Genomic DNA, 18814 nt, shown 5'->3' on the forward strand with positions numbered 1-18814 from the left:
AGGATGAAACAAAACATACATGGCGTATACAAACTGCGTTAAAAGAAGGAGAACATTCAGTAATCTGGCAGGATCTTTGTCTCCAAACTCTAAAAGACAGATGACATTCTCTCCTTTGGAATGAACGCCATGAACTTCGGTCAAGGAAAGCTCAACTGCAACTCTCTATAATATCTTTAAGCATTTTAAAGTTCCCTGATACGGTTCTGTTGGGCATGCAATCTTTCTAGAACTGAGAAGTTTTATTTATCGGCGTATCGTTTGGTTGAGCCATGGTTCGCATTTTAGCCAATTGCAGTCGAGCCAAAATACCTATGGCTCGACCAAACGCGCCTGATATGCCGCCGAAGTGGACCAGAAATAAAGGTAGGATTAGGTATTTACCGTACCCAAATTCGTCCAAGTGACTATGATATCGTACCATTTCAGGTCAGTGACTTGATATCGCAGAAAATCAGAACGTAGATGACGGCTGCTGATTCGCCTATTGTATTTGGGTGTGGTAGGTACAAAGTGAAACAAAATCTAATAAGATTCCGAACAAGATGATCAATTCGCGGTACCGTCTATTGTTTTCTGGTCAAGAAACAGACAAATTAACTTACCTTCGGCTTTGTAAGAGGAGCATAATCCACAGCAGTGAAGACATTTACAAAGGATGAACATGTAACCCTTTCTGTATGGCTTGCACATTGCTGCACCAATTATTGGGTTTAACAGAGAGTTAATAACAGCTAGTCGCATGGACCAGAAATGTGCCGCAGCTGGGATTACGAAACAGCCGCTCACGTGTTGAAGAACAACGATCTGGAAAAAAAACAAATTATGTTTAATATTTTTCCAACAAGTGTAAATAGAACCTTGGCAAGTGCGTGAAAAATAGAGCGATCTTGCTTAGGTTATTGTTTACCTTTTTCCTCGTTAACATTCGACTTTGTGCAGAGAAGGCATCACGCTAGATATGAGTTCACTCCAAACATCGAGAGATCAAGAACTTGTGAAACTTGATAATTGGTGAGATTTGTAGCTCTTTGGGTGTAAAATTCACGGAGAAATTAGCCTGTTCCAGGCTCTCAGTGGTTGGGGACGAGCGAAAACAAGAGGGCGAGCGAGAGAAAAAACGAGGGAGGACTAAGGCAAGGAACGCCCAAGTCTCCCTCGTTTTTTCTCTCGCTCGCCCTCTTTTCTTCGCTTGTCCCCCAACCACTGAGAGCCTGAAACAGGCTAAGGAGAAATTTGCTTTCAAAAACGGCAAAATTTCTGGGTGGCGAAACCGCTTATGGGCTCGTACATTTTTTTTGAAATTTCAAATTCTTAAACCCGCGTCGCTCAGAAATTATTCAATTCATCGGGTTCAGATTGCATGGGACAGTTAATTGTGCTATGCTCTGTCAATATTCAGGACTAGAATTTTTTTAGCTTGATCAGAGACTGAATCGCTTTAATAGTAATGAAGCAAATATTGTAAACAAAGATTCCGCTATATTATATGTGAGTACATTTTAGACTCCAAAAAGACTCTATGTTACTTTACACCAAGATAAGATAATCATAATTTCATGTTTACACCTATTATCTAACTAAGGCCGACTAAACCCATTTCTTTCCTTTTCTTTTCTAAACCTATTTCTTGGTTAGAAAGGCTTTGTCTTTCTTTCTGTTTCTCATAGTCGTGGGATACGAGATAGAGTAAGGTTAATTACTTCCTCTGTCCAAGTTTTGTGGTATTTGTTTCTAGCGTTCTGTGTGCTCTACTGTGTTAGGTCTGAGCGTGAAAAGGCCTGATGTCACGAGAATGAGGGCCTGTATCACGAGAATGCGGAAGTACGAGTTTGATTGACACAAGAAGCCCCTTTGGAGGGATTTTAAGCAACTGAACAACTCAGTACCAGACATCATACGAAATAATTGTGATTTCCTCGTGAGGCTTTATGATAATCACTTCTCTTTGGGAACTTCATGCCCCGCCTTTACCCTTTACATGTGACAAGCGGCGCGGCTTCGTATACTTTTCTGTGGAGACGAAAAATGTCCCTATGATCCTCAACAAAAATACCAAATATGCCTTGAAAACCCTCCACCAATAGCAAATGGTTTCTTGAATACCATAACTACAACTTTTGCAGTTCCCACATGATCGATGAGATAAAATTTCTAACTTTGAAAATTGGACCAGCTAGTCCGAACAACAAATCGCCGCACACGCGCAGAAGAGTGTAACAGACCCCTTAAGGCCAATCAGATGTTTTCCACCATTGTAACCTTACGTTTGTTTGGGCTAACGTGATTTTACTTGACCTTAAAAAAATAACTTATTGTGGATTATTTTGCGGTTCATGTGAATTTCACCAAAACAACGAAAGGATTGGTATATTCCACACGGCATGCGGATCGCAGCGAGCTACACTACCGATCGCAGCGAGCTTATTACTGCCACTTAAATTTTCCTGTTCGGCCGGCTTTTCATCTTTGCATTTTTTTTCTTTTTTTATCAGCGGGTTTGCAATTATTTATCTTCCTTTTCCTAATTTTTGAATTGAGTGCGGTAAATAAGGTCAACCAAAGTATGTCACTTATTTGCCATGCTTTATGTAACAACAAACATGAATTGTCTAGATCAGAGCTTTACTGGGCAAGCTGATATTGCTTGCCTGTTACCAGCTGGGCATAAGTCTGAAACAAAATCCTGATCTGTGGAAGAAAAAGAGAACTGTTGCCCTGCAGAAAGACTAAGACGGTTTCTGTTCATACCTTGGCTGTTTATACCAAGATTATGGAGCTGGTGAAACCGTGACCGTTAAAGGGCAGATTTTATCTTGTTGGGTAGTTCACTGATTGCCTTTAGATTTCACTTTTTGAATCGAATCAAGCAAGGAAACAACAATTTAATAGAAATTAAGGCTAGTAATTTCAGTTAGGGGTTGGGGGTGGTAATTTTCCATCAACATATATAGCGAAGAGACTCAACAAAGATAATTAATGCAAGAACAAATTTTAGTCTCCAAGCTAGTGTCAGTTTTTGTCTTTCGATGTTCCAGATTCAATGCAAATGTCGCCTCGTTTCTTTTCATACATGAGCAAAGTTCGTTCTCTTAAACAGCTTATTGTTTTAACAAGGTAACGACCAAAGTAAAAACCTTGTACTAGAACAACCGAGACTCGATATTTCTTTCACACCCTTCCTTTGTGGTCCGTCACCACAAAACCATTAATTGCATATCTTTGTTCTCAACGTGCAAGATATTAATTTGAACCGGGGGGGGGGGGGAAGAAACTGTGCATCTCGTAGCACAACACGGAAGCCTAATTGTTTTGTTTAAAAATAACGAAAGCATTTCACAGATGTTCGCTATCGTGTGTTGAAAGCTTCACGCAACCCTCTGAACAAAGTCCAATTTTTTTCGTGCTGGATCGATTAGCCAATTTCTAAAAATACCGACTTGTTCAATCAAAGTCAGTGGATGTATTGAGGCAATACAGTACGAACCAATAAGAAATGCTTGATTAAGAATGGAAGACAATAAATGTTTGTTTTGCAAACGTGAGACAAATAAACCCAAGTCGTTTCCCACGAAATGAACGTTTTACACAAAATATTCATCAAAAGATTTACGATAATTTTTAAACTGTCAAATAATCGGTTGTTTTAATCGTCTTGATAGCGAGATAAATTGACGATCAGTCCAGACGAGGAAATAAATATCAATATGCAAAGCGTCATTTTCAGCTGTTCAGCTGTAACGTGCTGTGCGCCACAGATCATCTATTCACGCATGAAAACAGTTTTCAGACTGAAGTACGTGTACATCAAAAACATGAAAAACATGAAAAGAAAGGGTTCAAAACTTTCCCCTCAAAGATAGCTTAGAGTTACCTCAAACGATAAAATACAGATAAATTCATGAGTTAGGAAACCAAAAGAGACAATTTATGCGTTTGCATGAATAGAACTGACCACTGCACGTATTTAAAAGTTTTTAAGGTGACCGGTAGGCGATATGCGATGAAAGGACTGGTGTCGTTCGCCGCAAGCTACAGCTTCTAGCCTGCGAACAGACTCCCGGAGAGTACGGGAAAAAAATTCGGCGAGCGCGAAACAGAAGACAGCTTCATGTACTTCTTAATCCAGGAATTAATTCAAAACAATCAGTAATATTAAATAAGCGGCTGCATCTGCAATAGCTTAAACTTTCGGATTTTAGGCATACAAAACTGCAAAGCACAGAGAACTATGATTCACATTTTCCTGTTTGTCTAATAACGCTGAAGAAACTTCGAAGGATAGAGACGGGTATAATCCTAAAATGGCTAAGTCAGCAAGTTATTCATGATCACTAAGTACAAGATACCTTGTTGAAAATGAAACAGCAGGAACAGAACGAAAACAGGGATCATTGGACTAGTTAGTTACTTTTTCGAGGACAGACGCATGGACTACGTAATTCACATATCTACCAGCATTTTACTGTAGAAATAACGCGACAGCCGAAGAAAAAAATTATCAAAATATTGAGGTTGTTTAAGTGAAAAAACATATTGACAAAGTGAATTACTTAGGAAGGTTTTAACCACAACGGTAAATTAACTTACCAGGAAGAGAAGCCACGAAATACAAAATGCAATCATCATCACAATCATAAGACGAGCAAACATATGGTTCATGGATTGTCTTTTCCGATCAGCGCCATCAACGTCGCGTGAAGAAGCGGACATTCGACGCTGGCGACGAATAAGCCCTTTGATGCTTAACATGGCGCGAGTGTAACAAAATATCACAACCACAAGCATAGATATCCCCAGAACCAGAACAAAAACGCTGTAACCCAGAGACGCAGGAACCGTGGAATCAAAGTCAAAATGGCAAAAGCTTCCGTTATAATACGACCTCATTCTGCCGACTCCTACTAAGGGTAAGATGGAATGGACCCCACTGAATACAAACACTGCAATGATAGCGTAAATTAGTCGTTTCTTCGTGAGGTTATGCTTGTACTCAAAAGGCCAGCATATCGCCACATATCTGTCGATTGCCATTATCGTCATAACAAGCATGATCGAGCTGTTTACAGTGAAAGCGGTCCAGCCGAATATAATACACTTAGGGGAGCCTTCAGTCATAGCTATACCGCCAAGGTAAGCCACCAAAGACATGTTCAAAGGAATAAACGCCTTTATGAGATCTGCAACGGCTAGAGTAAGTATCAGAATGTCTGGGTTGTATTTCTTTTTGAAGCGTTGAATAACTATTATAGCCAAAGTGTTCAAGATAATTATGAAAATCTCGAGGAACAACAGAGTGTAACCTTCCGACTTGCGAACGACCATTTTGAGTTCGTTGCGTTCGTTGACTCCGCCAATTGCCCTGATCGATCCAATTCAACTTCAGCGACCGGCAGTAGTTGTCCTTGTAGTATAAACACAGTATTTGTGTAATGTGGCGTCTTGATATCACCTCAAATCCCTTGAATGCGCTAGGCGTGCACCACCGGAAGTTTCTCTGTCTATTCTTAAGACGGTGATTCTGTGCTCCCGCAATATGAACCGAGATTCCACGTTGAGGGTCTCTAGGGCAGGCCTAGAATCCCGCCTTCAATGTAACGCAAGCTTTCAGCTGGTCTTTTTAATGACCAGTACTAAATGCCGCTTAAACTCGTTCTTAGCGGATACAAAGGTCACAGCATGGAAAGAGATCTGTGGCAACGAAATAACGCCAAGAGGATATCGCTTGCATTTACGATCTGAACAGTTGGTATGTTCTCTGCTTGTCGTCATTTGTGTGTCACTGGACAGTTGTAAATTGCTTTGATCTCCAAAAGTGCTAATCCCGCTTGAAACCCTGGCTATTCGAGCTCGGTCGCACAGGACGCTAACTAAACCTATTCACATTGAATGTCTCAGCCCAAATATTGACTTTGGATCGTAAAACTTTTGAATATTGGTTGGTGCTTGACAAAAACCTGTCAGATTTCTGGAAGGTATTTGTACAGGAACAAACAAAGCTCCGAGGTCTTGACACTGATTGTTATTTCATAATTTAACACCATGTCCTACTTGTTTTGACCGACGGCGCGACTTTTTAGGCACTCTGAATGTATGATTAGATCACTTTATTCAGGCAAAATTTATATTCTAATTTCTTGTCCATCTTCCGTTTGAACTGTTCGCCCTTGCGTCTTCCCGTAGCGAACAGCCAAATAAACTGTACTCAAGAAATGACAGTCTACAGGCGTTGTCGGAATTCAAAGTGATGAAAGATAACTAAGCATAAAAACATTGCAATCATACTTACATTGTTTTTCGACAAGGCTCGACAAGAGTTACAAATACTACTTAGGGCTTGGTTCCTTTTATTCGTGAAAGCCGTTCAGAACATTGCTCAACTCGAAATTCCCGAAGCTTTAAACTTATTCCCGAAGTCTAGTGTGATCATCTTTGTGAAAACCATTTCTTCCACTGCCCGGGGGGCGGGGGAGTAAGTACTCCGAGAAAACTTTGGTGGGGGTGTGCGACCCGCTTCTCAAAAACCTTACCCTATTTATGACCAAAATCTTCGATTTTCAATACCCTATTTATGACCTGACCCTAAATCAATACCCTGTTTCAGACCTGCCTCATACTTAGTTTCTTGGTTCAGACCGATGTTAAAGGCATTGTGAAGGGCTGTTGTTGATCGGTGTTATCGATAATGATGAAAAACAGGATGAAAAAAGTAGCTTCTTCTTCAAAAAAAATATATGCCCAATTCAAGACTAGAGTGTAAAAACAAGACCCTATTAAAGATCAAAATGGCTAAAACCTGGAGCCCATTTGGACTCCTGCTAAAACTGATACCCTTTGGGGTCGCACATACCTACATAGGCCATAGAAAGGAGTACCCTCCCCCCGGGTCCACTGGCTATACAAAATATTAGTATATGGCTAGCTCCGTGAACGGGCAAGATGAATCAAATCCTGCGCTGTGATTGGCTACCCGAGAGCTATCTTACCCGCTCGGGACTGCCCACTGCGTCCCGCAAGAAAAATTTCCCCGAAAGCCATGTAATAAATCCTTTATTGACTAAACTTGTTCCGTCAAGATGGCTTGATATTGGCCTCGCTCTTTTTTTTTGCGAGTTTATGGACTCCGTCTCGGTTCATAAACACGCAAGAAATGAACTTGGCCAATATCCAGCAATCTTGACCTCACACTTGGTCAATAACCCATATATCTTCTTCTTCTTGTTTTGTTCATTTTTCGTCGAGCCTCTTAGCTCTTCCAGGCGTTCGGTTCGCCGTTTTTCGCGCTGCGCCCCAAGTAACTGAACGCCTGGAAGGGGCTTTTTTTTTCCCTCTGGCGAAATAGCGTCTTGTTCTTCGCAGGATTTTGGCATGAAACCTGCTTAGAATTTATAATCCCCCTTGATGCATGCAGCTGTTAAATTTGATTATTTTTGAAGCACTTCCAATGGACACGACTCTCCTGAAATTGGACCTTTAATAAGCTTAGAATTTCTGAAATGGATTTCCATCTTTTTTTTTTCTCTCTGCAATCGTTTCACTATAATTTTTCAAATGAGAATCTTCGATTGCATGGTTCGTGATCCGGGGAGTTTCTCCTCAGTCCGGTCTCTCCACCCCCTTCCACACCATCAGCCATCAACTGAGTAAAGTCCGGCGGAATCGGGAAGATCATTTACACACGTTGACAAGACTAACGTGCTTGCATACTATCAAAGCATTCCATATAAAAATTACATGGGAAATACGAGATGCGATTACTTGCCAAAATCAATTTAAAAAGAAACCTAGACATTCGATTTATTTCAGAAAAATTAAATCATCATCTCCTTTAACCGAAAGCTTGGGTAACACCATTACTCATTATTGCCGGCGAATTTAATAATTATATAAATGCGAGGGGTATGTAGAAATATCCTCCGGTTATAAATTTTGAACGAGTAAATAAACAATGACTGACTCGGCCTTTTTTGTTTTTGTTTTAAGTTTTGATTCATTATCAGCTACAGTGACAGAATCAGTCTACAGCGACAGTACCTGGTACTTCTGTTTTGTTAATTATGGTGCTCCCACTTAACTTGAATTTGTCTTTTTGCAGTCTGTGATCTGGCAGAGCCAGTAATCCTTCCCTCCGGTTCTAATCCTCTTCTTTCCCAGTCACACCAGAATCACACCAAAAACGCGCAGACGTGGCGGAGAAATTTAATTAATTTTGTTTTGAATGCAGCCTCGAGGGATCGAAGAGAAAGGCTGCTGAGGAGCTCGCAAATTCTGCGGTATCAAGCTTTTACCTCATCCTAGTTTCATAAAAGGCCAAAAACAATAGTTATTGTTTCCAAACATGGAAAAAGAATTCAGGCTCACAGCAGCAGTTTATTTTGTCACGAGGAACCATAATTAAGTTAAAGTATCATCAGCCTTCTTTCCGCTGCCGAGCCACTGCTGATTCACATGATCATCACCTGTTATAATCCATCAAGTGTTTTCGCTCACGCGCGATTGGTCTAAACGCGTCATGTGACTGAATGAGCCCCAGCTAAATCTGGGGAATAACCGAGTGACATTTCCCAATTTTCAAAGCTGTGCCTGTTCGAAAAATATTTGAAGGATAATGAACTTGGCACGAAAATGTGCACGGATATTTGTCCTTGGCACGAGCCCATCAATGGGCATTATCTGTTCTCTAAGACTACAACCGAGAAAACCTGGGGACGAAGTTGGGTCCAGTCATACACGGTCATGCGGCACTGCCACCATTTTGAATAATCCTCTCAGTGTTGTGTTGCATACAGCTGTCTCCCTCACCTGGACACAAACATCCAGAATAACGTATTTTTCCAGCAAGATCAAGGTAAGAAACATAGCAGTTGTATCTTTACATTTAATCTTGTTTCAATCTACCGTATTAATGATCGGAGAAAAATATGAAAGCAAGATCTTCGGCGTGTCTCACAAGTAAGGACAGTATGTGGTTGAAGAAATCACCATGGTTTTGATTGCGTTCACACTTAAAGGAAGGTAGTGTGGCTATTGGGAAGAGATAGGAAAACCAGAAAGTACAGTGTATGGCTGAATAAGTCTATTTCATTTTGCAAAGATACTGATGATAAAATATACATGTAACTTTACTCAGACTTAGTAGTAGACAAATTACAATATAAAAATCAAAATAATTTACACAGTATAATACTACGATTATCAGTTGAGTAAGGCGGGACGAAAGTTTGGTCACCAAGTTTTAATGTAAAAATGGTGTTGTTGTCACGGGCAACTTACCTCGTTTCCGTTGGTAACAATATCAACAGCTGTTGGTCGCCTGTCGCATCGCCTACAATTTCGCGCGCTTTGCTGCTAATTGACGTCAAAGCCGGACAAGTTGCCAATGGATACAGAGCCAGTTGCTCGTGACAACAACACGATTTTTACGTTAAAACTTGGTGACCAAACTTTCGTCCTGCCTTACTCAACTGATAATCGTAGTAAAATATTTTGTAAAAATGTCATTGATAAAAAATGATAACTGGGTCTTTATTCCCAGCTGCTTGGAACTCTCCCATTTGGCTCATCAGTTTAGCGTTGATTTCCATAGTGACTATCCAAACAACCTACTGTTCAGTCTGTCAGTCCTTAAATTCACTACAGGTACCAGTCCACTAGACTGCGCACACAGACCTATTTCTGGCTGTCACTTGTCTGTGCCGAAAATAACATCTGTGAACCCAACCAAGCAAGATAATAGTTATTTTATTAAAGAAGACAGTTCTCCAAGTTTAAGGTGTATGCGTTGTCCCAAAGTTGAGATATTCGTCAATTCAAATGTTCTATGCAAAATTATAGAGCCTAATATGAAGCCGCCCTATTGGAGGACTAGTTTAAACATCTAGAACTTACTTTGGCTATCTAGTTGACTGATTATCTGAACTGAACCAAAAATCATTCACACAATCACTTTTCCTAATACTTTAACTCCTAAAATGGCTAAAAATCACGAGAAAAGTGTATATTTTTTGACAAACAGGATGTTAGCTTTATGTCACGCACCGCCATAACTCCGAAATTCAAAATGCACTGGTTTCCAAACGAAGGACGTTATTGAGGTGGAAAGCTGTAAAGAGATGTAAATTTAGTACATCTTATGTCTGATGAGGATAAAACCTTTAGTGGCTCTTTAGTTTTGGATTGAGAATTTGATGACGTCATGTGAACACACTCTTTGCAAATTTTTTGGAGGTCATAGGTCTGCATGGTTTCTGCTTTTATCTGCATGTCGCTTTGCTTATTCTGTCAACTCTCTAATTTCCATGCGTTTGTACTGGCCAGTACTAATGTGTAGCCTCATTTCTATTGCAAGATATGGACTTTTTGATATTAGCTCTGGAGGGACAAAGTTTGAACTACTCAGTCCATGAATGTGTTGCTTAGTTGCATTTTATAGATTGTGACATCAGGCCTCGTTGTTCATTAGAATTTCTGCAAGTAAAATTTCTTGCATCAGCTTGACCATGCTTTAGGTGTTTAGGTTAAGGTTAAAGATGATTTCCAGTCCATAATGCACACTCTTGAGAGTTTATTTACTAGGTTTTTTGTTTTGTTTCATGCATGACGTCAGAAAACGTGTACATTTCGCAACTCTTACGTGAAGTAAATGTAAAGTTTCATGTCAACTGCCATTATGGATGGGAAGCAACGCAAAGCTTTGCATTTCATTCTTTCTCATATCACTTGATGAAACAACTTTGCAGCTGTAAAAATCCATGAAGCAGTCAGAAAAAGAATTTGAAAGGCCTTAAAGATAAGGTATGTGGTTCGTAATGGTTAACATAGATTTCCATTCTACCAAGTGAGGTTTTTGTAGCTACTGTGCGTGCACGAGTAGCTACAATGCTATCGCTTTTGACTCTCCGAGTGTCCACTTTCCGGATTTGCTTCGGGTCTTGTTCGACTTCCTTCGCGCGCACATGGTATGACGAGTAGTCAATTTGATAAATATTGGATGTCGATGGACAGGTTTTGCAAAAACAGCCTGCTTATTTAGAGCTTTTATTACTTGGAATGCAGTAGTCTATCTTTTTTCGAAAACAAATAAAAAGTAGAGTAACCAGTGGATTTTCCGACCGGTTTCCGTAAAAGTGCGATCTCTTTCTGTGAAAATATTGAGAGTGAACAACGTTGTGGCAACGTCGGCCTTTCTCTTCATGGAGCTGTAACTACCCTGACAACAGGTAAGATTTGCCATGTTTTCTTGTTATTTTCTGCCTATTATTAGGCATAGCATTCCATTGTTATGTCCAGTGTTCTCTCGTAAAGTTTTTTTTCAGGTGTTTTGAAGGTCCAAACAAAATTTGGACTTCAAAAATATCCCCAAGCAGTTGCCAAGCTTTTGTTCATGAACATGGCCGTCGAGTGATTCCTGCAGCTCAACAGCTAGAAATACTACATGTACCGCCCGTGTCAACCAATGACCCATTCTCAGAATCGCACCATTCCATCTTTGCAACTAGCTATTTACTTCAGGAAACGATGAATTCCCTTGGGGGAACTAAACTTGCCTTTTCAGGCACAATGAATTCCCTTCAGGCAGCCAAACTTGCCTTTTCAGGCTCAATCAATTCCCTTTGGGGAGCCAAACTTGAATAGTCTCTCCATGTTTTCATCATTCAAGTTTTCATTGATAATGTCATACCATATGACCATGGTGTTGAACTCCCCTTGCCTATTTGATAACTTCAGCCAAGTTTGGTTTTCTGTCAGTGATGACTTCTTGGGATAATATTTTAAATGAGCCACTAAGAAATTCTGCACTCTGATTGCCTAAATGTGGCGAGTCCATTATACTCTGTGTTATAAAAATATATTTTAATTGTACATGATATAGTATAAACAATTATTATTATTTTCTTTTTTAGTAAACAAAAAGAGGATAACACCTTGGAATCAGGTAAGAATAACATGAAAAAAAATGTGACAACAACAATTAACACTTATTTTACATTTCCATACAACAAAGAACTTGAAGTAATTTTCTCTTTGATATGATCATGTATCTGACCAACGCTTTATTATGGTCGGAGAGAAGAGTGTCAGTCACTTACTTTTCTTTAATTTCACAACAAACGCCTACTTGAACTTCAAACAGAGATTTCTTATCTGACTGCATTTGAAATACTAATTAAGTGGCAAACTTTATTTCCATTGTTGCTGATATTTGTGTTTCCTTTCCTCACCTTTGTCATAAGACTCACACACTGGGGAACTTGTTTTTGCTATGTTTCTATGACAATGCATGCCAGACGCACATGCCAACACAAGTTCAACTCATACCTTGTCGTCAGAAAGAAATTGTGCTGTATCTCAGACAAAACGAAAAACAAGTTTTGGCGTGCAGCTTTTTTGACGAACGGGTCCGTGTTACTGGGCTTACTGAGAATGGCCGCAAGATAGTATGATCAATAACAAAACAACAACAAAACAATTGCCTATGTGTACTTTTGTGCCTCTACAGTTATTACCATTGTGCAATGACTACACCCCTCTAATAACTCAAACAACAACAAAAACACACCAAAATTAGTATGATATTACAGCGAATTCACATCACATCAAACAGCGAATGTGACATGGCGAGACTGAGTGTGATGTCAAATGTTTAAAAAATAAATAATAATGCAGTTTTCTGTTTAACAAAAAAAAAAATAAGCATAGATGTTAATTCCTGTTTTCTCTGTTTTCAGACACTCTGGAGGGATACATCCACCTTTTAAGCAAAGTAAAGCCCTCTTCAAACATCTTTGACTGTCACGTACAAACAGATGAGAAGACAGTTGTTAGAGCTGTCTGTTTTTCACCAGACAATAGAACAAATTTGCACCAGGCATACCAGAACAAAAGCCCTGTGAAGATAGAAGGTGTCAAATCTGCCAGAAAAAATTATACCACGAAGGAATAGATGAGTTCACTATCACTAGGTCTGCGAAGATTTCCCCATCGACTGCCAAATTCCAGTTCAATGAGACATTCACCAATAGACTATGCACCATAGAGGAAGTACTTAGAAGAGATGTATTCCCGTTTATTATCATTATTGTCAACAAAGTTAAATAACCGTTCTGTTTTCTGCTCCCTTACTTTAGTCTCGCCAAAGAACTAAAACCTAAGTTTATTTACAGTCTGGAAACCTTTTATTTACAGTCTGTCATCAAAATAACGCCTTGCATTAGTTTCAAAGCTGCATGCAGCCTCGGCTGCCAATTTGTTACATGTTTGTTTGTGAAAACGTCAGTACAAATGTTCAATTCATTTATGTCCAAGCTTGTTATTCTAGTCATCTTATAGGATGCCCCTCTCCCCCCTACCATTCCGTTATTCAGTGAAGATATATTTCATACCATTTTAAAAACACGCAGTAGCTACATGCACACCTTGCAGGCCTATTTTTTTATGTTTATAAACATTAGGGTGCCAAGACTGCACAGTACGGACTCAAAATCATCTTTAATTCTTCCTTTGCTCATTCTGGCACCACATGATTCAGGTGTTGCTTTTTACATGCAAGTTTGTTGCTTATTGAGGCTATCAAACCCAAAAACTTCTTAAGACTTCTTGAACACATCTTCCACCATTTTTTCTCTAAGCTTTTGCGTGAGCTCCAGGCACTTGTAATGTTGGCAGATATTACAAGGTGAAATGTGATTGGTTAATAAGAGCTGACATAGTTCTGAAATCAATCTCTCGCTGGGGTTCGCAGATGTTTTTGGCAGAGACAAGCAACAGCCAGAAATACGTTTGCGTTTGCAGGCTACCAGTCCACTGGTTCCTCAACCTTTTGTATTCAAACCACAGTTCATAATTTAGGTTGACCTTGTGTCCCTTTCTTTCACAGGGTTTTCTTGGGGCCTGTCACCTGGAACAATCATCTCTGCATTCTTGTTGTATGCTCAGTTTTCCCACTGTCTTTCGTTAAAAAAAAATGTTACCATTCATGCCACCCTCTCTTTTTCTCACCTCCTTTAAATTTCCTCCTGTTTTGCTTAGTCCTTTTCTCCACTGATTTTCAAGCAGTGTTGTGCAGCACAACGGGCCTCACCCTTTGGTTTGTTTTCATGGCAACCATCCAAGTACTTACCTCTCAGCACCCAAAATTTGGCAGCCCAACTGCTGGTGCTTCAAACCTTTACATCCCAGCCACTCCTTTTCATGTCAAAACAAGTCAGTCTGCCAAAAATTAGCTTGATCCTGCAAAAAATGAAAATTGGTCCAAAAAGCAATATATGCCCTTTTTGCATGAGACCCTTCAAATATAAACAAGATAACCTCCTGTCTCAACATTGATGTTCTTGTTGCTTTGATTTATTAGATCTTAACAAAGTTACTAGCTTTGAGTGGTGTCTCACGTACAAGTTTATGAGAGAGAAAAAGCTAGTTAACATTGAGAGAAAAGAAATGGACATGTGATCATTTTGGTAAAGTGTATATTGAAGAAATTAAGATGCTATATTTACAACATTAAATTTGTAATTCATAAAATATCATAATAATTATGTTTGAATGTGGGTAGGGCAGGGGTGCATTGTGGTGTGCTAACTTGATTGAAGATATCAGGTGTTTTTATAACTCTTAACATAAGGCCACATGTGTACCATGTTTTAGTTACATGTACATCTTTCTTTTTCTTTAGGGCTGATATGTCAGGGTCAATACTTGCAGGTCCAGCATTTGTCCCACAAGGTTCTTCCCCAGCAGAGGCTTATGGACCTCAACTTCCACCTCCTACATCAAGTGCTGTCCAACCGGCAGCCAAGACAGCCATCAGTGAGTTGATGGAACTTACCATGCGGATGGGGCTTGTCTGTAACTTTGAAACCCTCTCTGATACTGGCCCAAGCCATAAAAAGCTGTTTATGATGCGCTGTACTGTGGGCGATATCATAGCTGAGGGCTCAGGGTATGGCAAAAAGAAGGCTAAACATGAAGCAGCTAGAGTGGCTTTGAACAAGCTCAAGGAATCCCAGCTATATGTCGACTATGTCAATGTAAGTGGTTGCAAAACACATGCAATGTACAAGATATTATTGGAAATCAAACCAAGACAGTACATGTTCATGACATGCTTGTACATCTAAAAGGTCATAAATGTTGAAATATTAAAATATTATTAATGGTGTTTAATACTGTTCATGTCTAAAAGTATCTTCAAAAAGTCTTATACTATTCTTAAAACTTTTCTCTGACAGCATGGCCAACTATTATATGTTTTGCTGTCCAGCTGCATGTATGCATAATTTTGTGATTCCATTTTTGCACTGGGTTTCCTGCTGCTGTGTAAAGAACCAGTTTAGATATTAGAACACCGTAATATCAGTAAAACTGATAAGCTAGTGGCTTTAAAGAATTAAATGATTGTGAGGATATAGCTACAGTAAGAGCCATTTTGATTGGTTCTTACCTACGATCAGTTGGAGTGTAAACGTATAATAGATGACATTTTGTTCCTTTATTACACAAAACAAATAGATTCCATGTTGCCCTGCTTCTGTTTTAGTAATAGATTGATGACGGAAGATGCCAGATGTGGCAAGAACAGCAGTGACCCACTTGGCTATTGCCTCCCATTTTTTGTTCTTACTGCATTTTGACATCATCTGTCTTCTATTACTGAACAGATCCATGGAAACATGGGATTTACTTGTTAATGCTGGTTTTCACTGGTGACGGAGTCGTAGTCAGAGTAGGAGTCGTAATCAGATGTGTAGAGTTATGCGATCTAGTGAAAATCAAACTGACGGAGTCGGATGCAGAACAGCGCATCCACCTACGACTCCATTGCTTACGATCTAGTGAAAACTAGGTTGTCAGAGTGGGAAGCAGAAGCAGAAGAATAAACCAATCACCATGTTCGTTTCCCAGGCCTTGTGATTGGTTGGTTCTTCTGTTTCTGCTTCCGACTCCAACAATGTAGTTTTCACTGGATCATAAAGGACGGAGTCATAAACGGAATTGGAAGAAATGGAAATGTTCCGGTTCTTCTGACTCTGATTCTGTTGAGCTTTTTACTCCGCTTACAACTCTGATTTTCGATTTTCGCTAGGTTATAAGCACTCTTATGTCTCGACTATGACTCCGACTCCGTCACTAGTGAAAACCAGCCTTTAAAGAAGACAACTTAGACTTGGGGTAGCTTTTAAGGTTCTGTTAAAGGCAAGAAAAGCTTACTGGGTGTGTTAAAAAGGCAGCGTGTTTAACTTGTACATTGCTGCAATTGCAGTCCCATGTCTGTTATGGGAAGTTACAAGACTATTAGTGTAATGTATGATGCAAGGTACAATATTACTGTTTGGAAGGTTGAATCATAGAAAGATAGCAAAAGCATACTGGGATGTCCAATATTAACAGATTAAAATGGCCATAAATTTGGATATACTGTCTTAATATGATCAATAAGAGGTTACAAAAGTTTGGTTGTATTAAGGGAGTTGGATCAAGTAATGTTACTGCAGTACTGTATGAATCCCTTTTAAATGAATTAAGTTAGGACTCACTTTCAACCCCTGAACTTCATTTAGGTTTACTGCTGTAAACACAACTGATACCTTTCGTTCTCAAAAAATGCAATTCTTTTTCAATTTCTGTAAGTTCATAAGCTTCATTTTTCGTCAGGCAGTTTAGGTAAATGTACATGTATATGCTGAGAAAATAGAGATCGTCTTGTTTTAGTTATTGGCCTCTGAAGTAACTTAGCCATGTAATATAGAACGTCAGCCTTAAAGGAAGTTGTTGGTTACAAGGTTACTTAAGATAAAAGGGGTTTTGCAGATGCATGTAAGAAATCAGTTGACTGGGTTTTTGTTTGGGTCAGAAAAAAAGAAACAGCCATACAGTAGTGAAGTAGCTCTATTTAAAAGGCAAGGCATCAGATACAACATGAACTGAAATATAACTTGAAATTATTAAAGATGACAAGGAGGTGAAATTGTATATGCCTGCTCTTATACTGAAATGTCATATCTTTGATTATTGCTATCATGATTTTGTTTTCCAGCAATGGACTACAACTGCTGCGCTTGCTCCACATAATAACCCAATAGGTCATCTTCAGGAGTTAGTGGCAAAGAAAGGCCTTCAGAAACCTGAATTTGATGTTACCAATGGGGAGGGGCCCCCTCATCAAAGAACATTCGAGACCACAGTAACAGTGGGCAGTTTACTGTGTACTGGCAAGGGAAGGTCCAAAAAGGAAGCTAAGCGAAAAGCTGCTGAAGCCATGCTCAACACTATAAGTAAAACCAATCTCTCAATGGAACCTCCAAATAAAAAGATGGCATTTGTTCCTGCTGGGTCCACTCCACCAGCGCCCATCTCATTTTTACCTGCTGGGAACTTGTGAAGATCAGTGGTGAGACAGAGTCATGTGAAAGTGAAGGCTAGCCAAGGGAATCACAACTTCTAAGAGATTGTTTTACTTCAGCAGAGTTTGAAGGAAACACAGTCTAGGAACAGTGCTTTGTGCGTATCAATGGATTCTGCATGCAATGTATCACTGCAAAGCCTGTGTGGACATCAGTTGCTCTATCTGCTTGTATGCTTGTATCCTTTGGTGTCTGGAGCTATGTCGTGGATAGCACGTCTTGAAAAACGTAGCCTACATTTTTCAAGTTTGTTAATCAATCCATCTTGATATTCCTAATTTGGAGCCACGCTTGTTTCTTCACGGTTTATTGTTTTGCCTTTGGCGTTTTTCTACCCTTGTACTTTCAGCTTTTATTCGATTTCAAGACATTTTTATTCTGTGACATAGCATTTTAACTTACCTGAAGTTCTTCTACTGCAGAATCTGTTGGTGAATATATATGTATTTCTTCATGTTGTGGTTCAATTTTACCATCGGTACATTCAGATATTTTCCTTTGCTTTATATACATTATAATATATTACCATACACCGGAGCAAACCAAAATACTAACTGTACCACAACATATACATGTACCCTTGTATTATTTTTAGAATGCTTGTACGCTTTTAAGTCTGTGTATCCTTTTTCTCAGTCTTCAGTAGAGAGTATTCTGCCACTTGGATGAGGTTCATTCTGTAGTTCATATGTACAAAAATAAAGGTCGGCCAATGCTTCATCTTGCTAAGAGTAAACACAAGCACAAGAAACGGCCTGCAGTTTCATGTGCTTTTGATTACGGGAAAGGACTTCTTGTTTTCCAGGTAAAGTCTCATTCGCAATACTACTCTCCCTTCTCTGAAAAGTCACATTCAAATACAGCTGAGATTTTTTCTTTAATAGCCCGTTGGTTGACGTTTTTTGTCCTTTAATTCCAATTCTACCGTTGGTAATAATGCCAGTGTGGTACAATGGCAAATATTGATCACGTTGTAATGAAATAGTCAGTGGGAACATTCACCCCACTTGTCCAGACATCAGTTTTCTTTTTTCTTCCTGTGATGGGGTGAAGCAAAATGTCGACTCCATTAAATTGTGGAAACTTAACGAATCAAGCTCAATTGGTTCAGTCACAGTGATGAAGGTGTCGAATCAAGCATGTGTAATTCGGTATTCGGCTCGCAGTTGCGGGTCAGCTAAGTCACGTCAATCCCAGGTTTAAAAAAACCTTTGACACCATGGACCATGCTATCTTATTAGGAATGCTTCCAGTGTATGCTGTCGGGTCTCAACCTATTAACTGGTTTCGCTCCTACCCCCTTGGCCAAAGGCAGAAAGCTTTAATTGGTGGAGTTAAACCTGATCTCTGTAGTGTGAGGTGGATTCCCACGGGGCTCTATCCTGGGATCTCTCTCATTTCCGATCTCCCTTCAT

The 18814-nt window shown here is 39.5% G+C and overlaps 2 protein-coding genes across 5 annotated transcripts in view; one reads left to right on the top strand and one right to left on the bottom strand.

Annotated features, from left to right (window-relative positions):
- LOC145482581 (uncharacterized) overlaps nucleotides 1–6642 on the bottom strand; it is a 10833-nt gene extending 4191 nt beyond the window's left edge. For 2 of the 3 annotated variants that reach the window (XM_081461178.1, XM_081461179.1), the window contains exons 1-2: nucleotides 4591–6642; nucleotides 606–807 (exon numbers count right to left, since the gene is read on the bottom strand). In XM_081461178.1, coding sequence (XP_081317304.1) covers nucleotides 606–807; nucleotides 4591–5325 — 937 coding nt within the window. In that variant the 5' untranslated portion in view covers nucleotides 5326–6642. The remainder of the gene's footprint in view (nucleotides 1–605; nucleotides 808–4590) is intronic. The other variant, XM_081461177.1, reaches the window with a different exon arrangement.
- Nucleotides 6643–8450: 1808 nt separating this feature from the next.
- Nucleotides 8451–18123, top strand: LOC145481653 (RISC-loading complex subunit tarbp2-like). Of its 2 annotated transcripts, XM_081460176.1 has the most exons (4): nucleotides 8451–8848; nucleotides 14351–14456; nucleotides 14672–15026; nucleotides 17033–18123. In XM_081460176.1, exons 3-4 carry the CDS (start codon nucleotides 14679–14681, stop codon nucleotides 17375–17377), a joined length of 693 nt encoding a protein of 230 aa, XP_081316302.1. In that variant the 5' UTR covers nucleotides 8451–8848; nucleotides 14351–14456; nucleotides 14672–14678; the 3' UTR covers nucleotides 17378–18123. The 2 variants fall into 2 exon arrangements, with proteins under 2 accessions (XP_081316302.1, XP_081316303.1); XM_081460177.1 differs by lacking the exon at nucleotides 14351–14456.
- The last annotated feature ends 691 nt before the right edge of the window (nucleotides 18124–18814 follow it).

This window comes from Orbicella franksi, chromosome 3 (assembly GCF_964199315.1).
Source record: "Orbicella franksi chromosome 3, jaOrbFran1.1, whole genome shotgun sequence".
Lineage (NCBI taxonomy): Eukaryota > Metazoa > Cnidaria > Anthozoa > Scleractinia > Merulinidae > Orbicella > Orbicella franksi.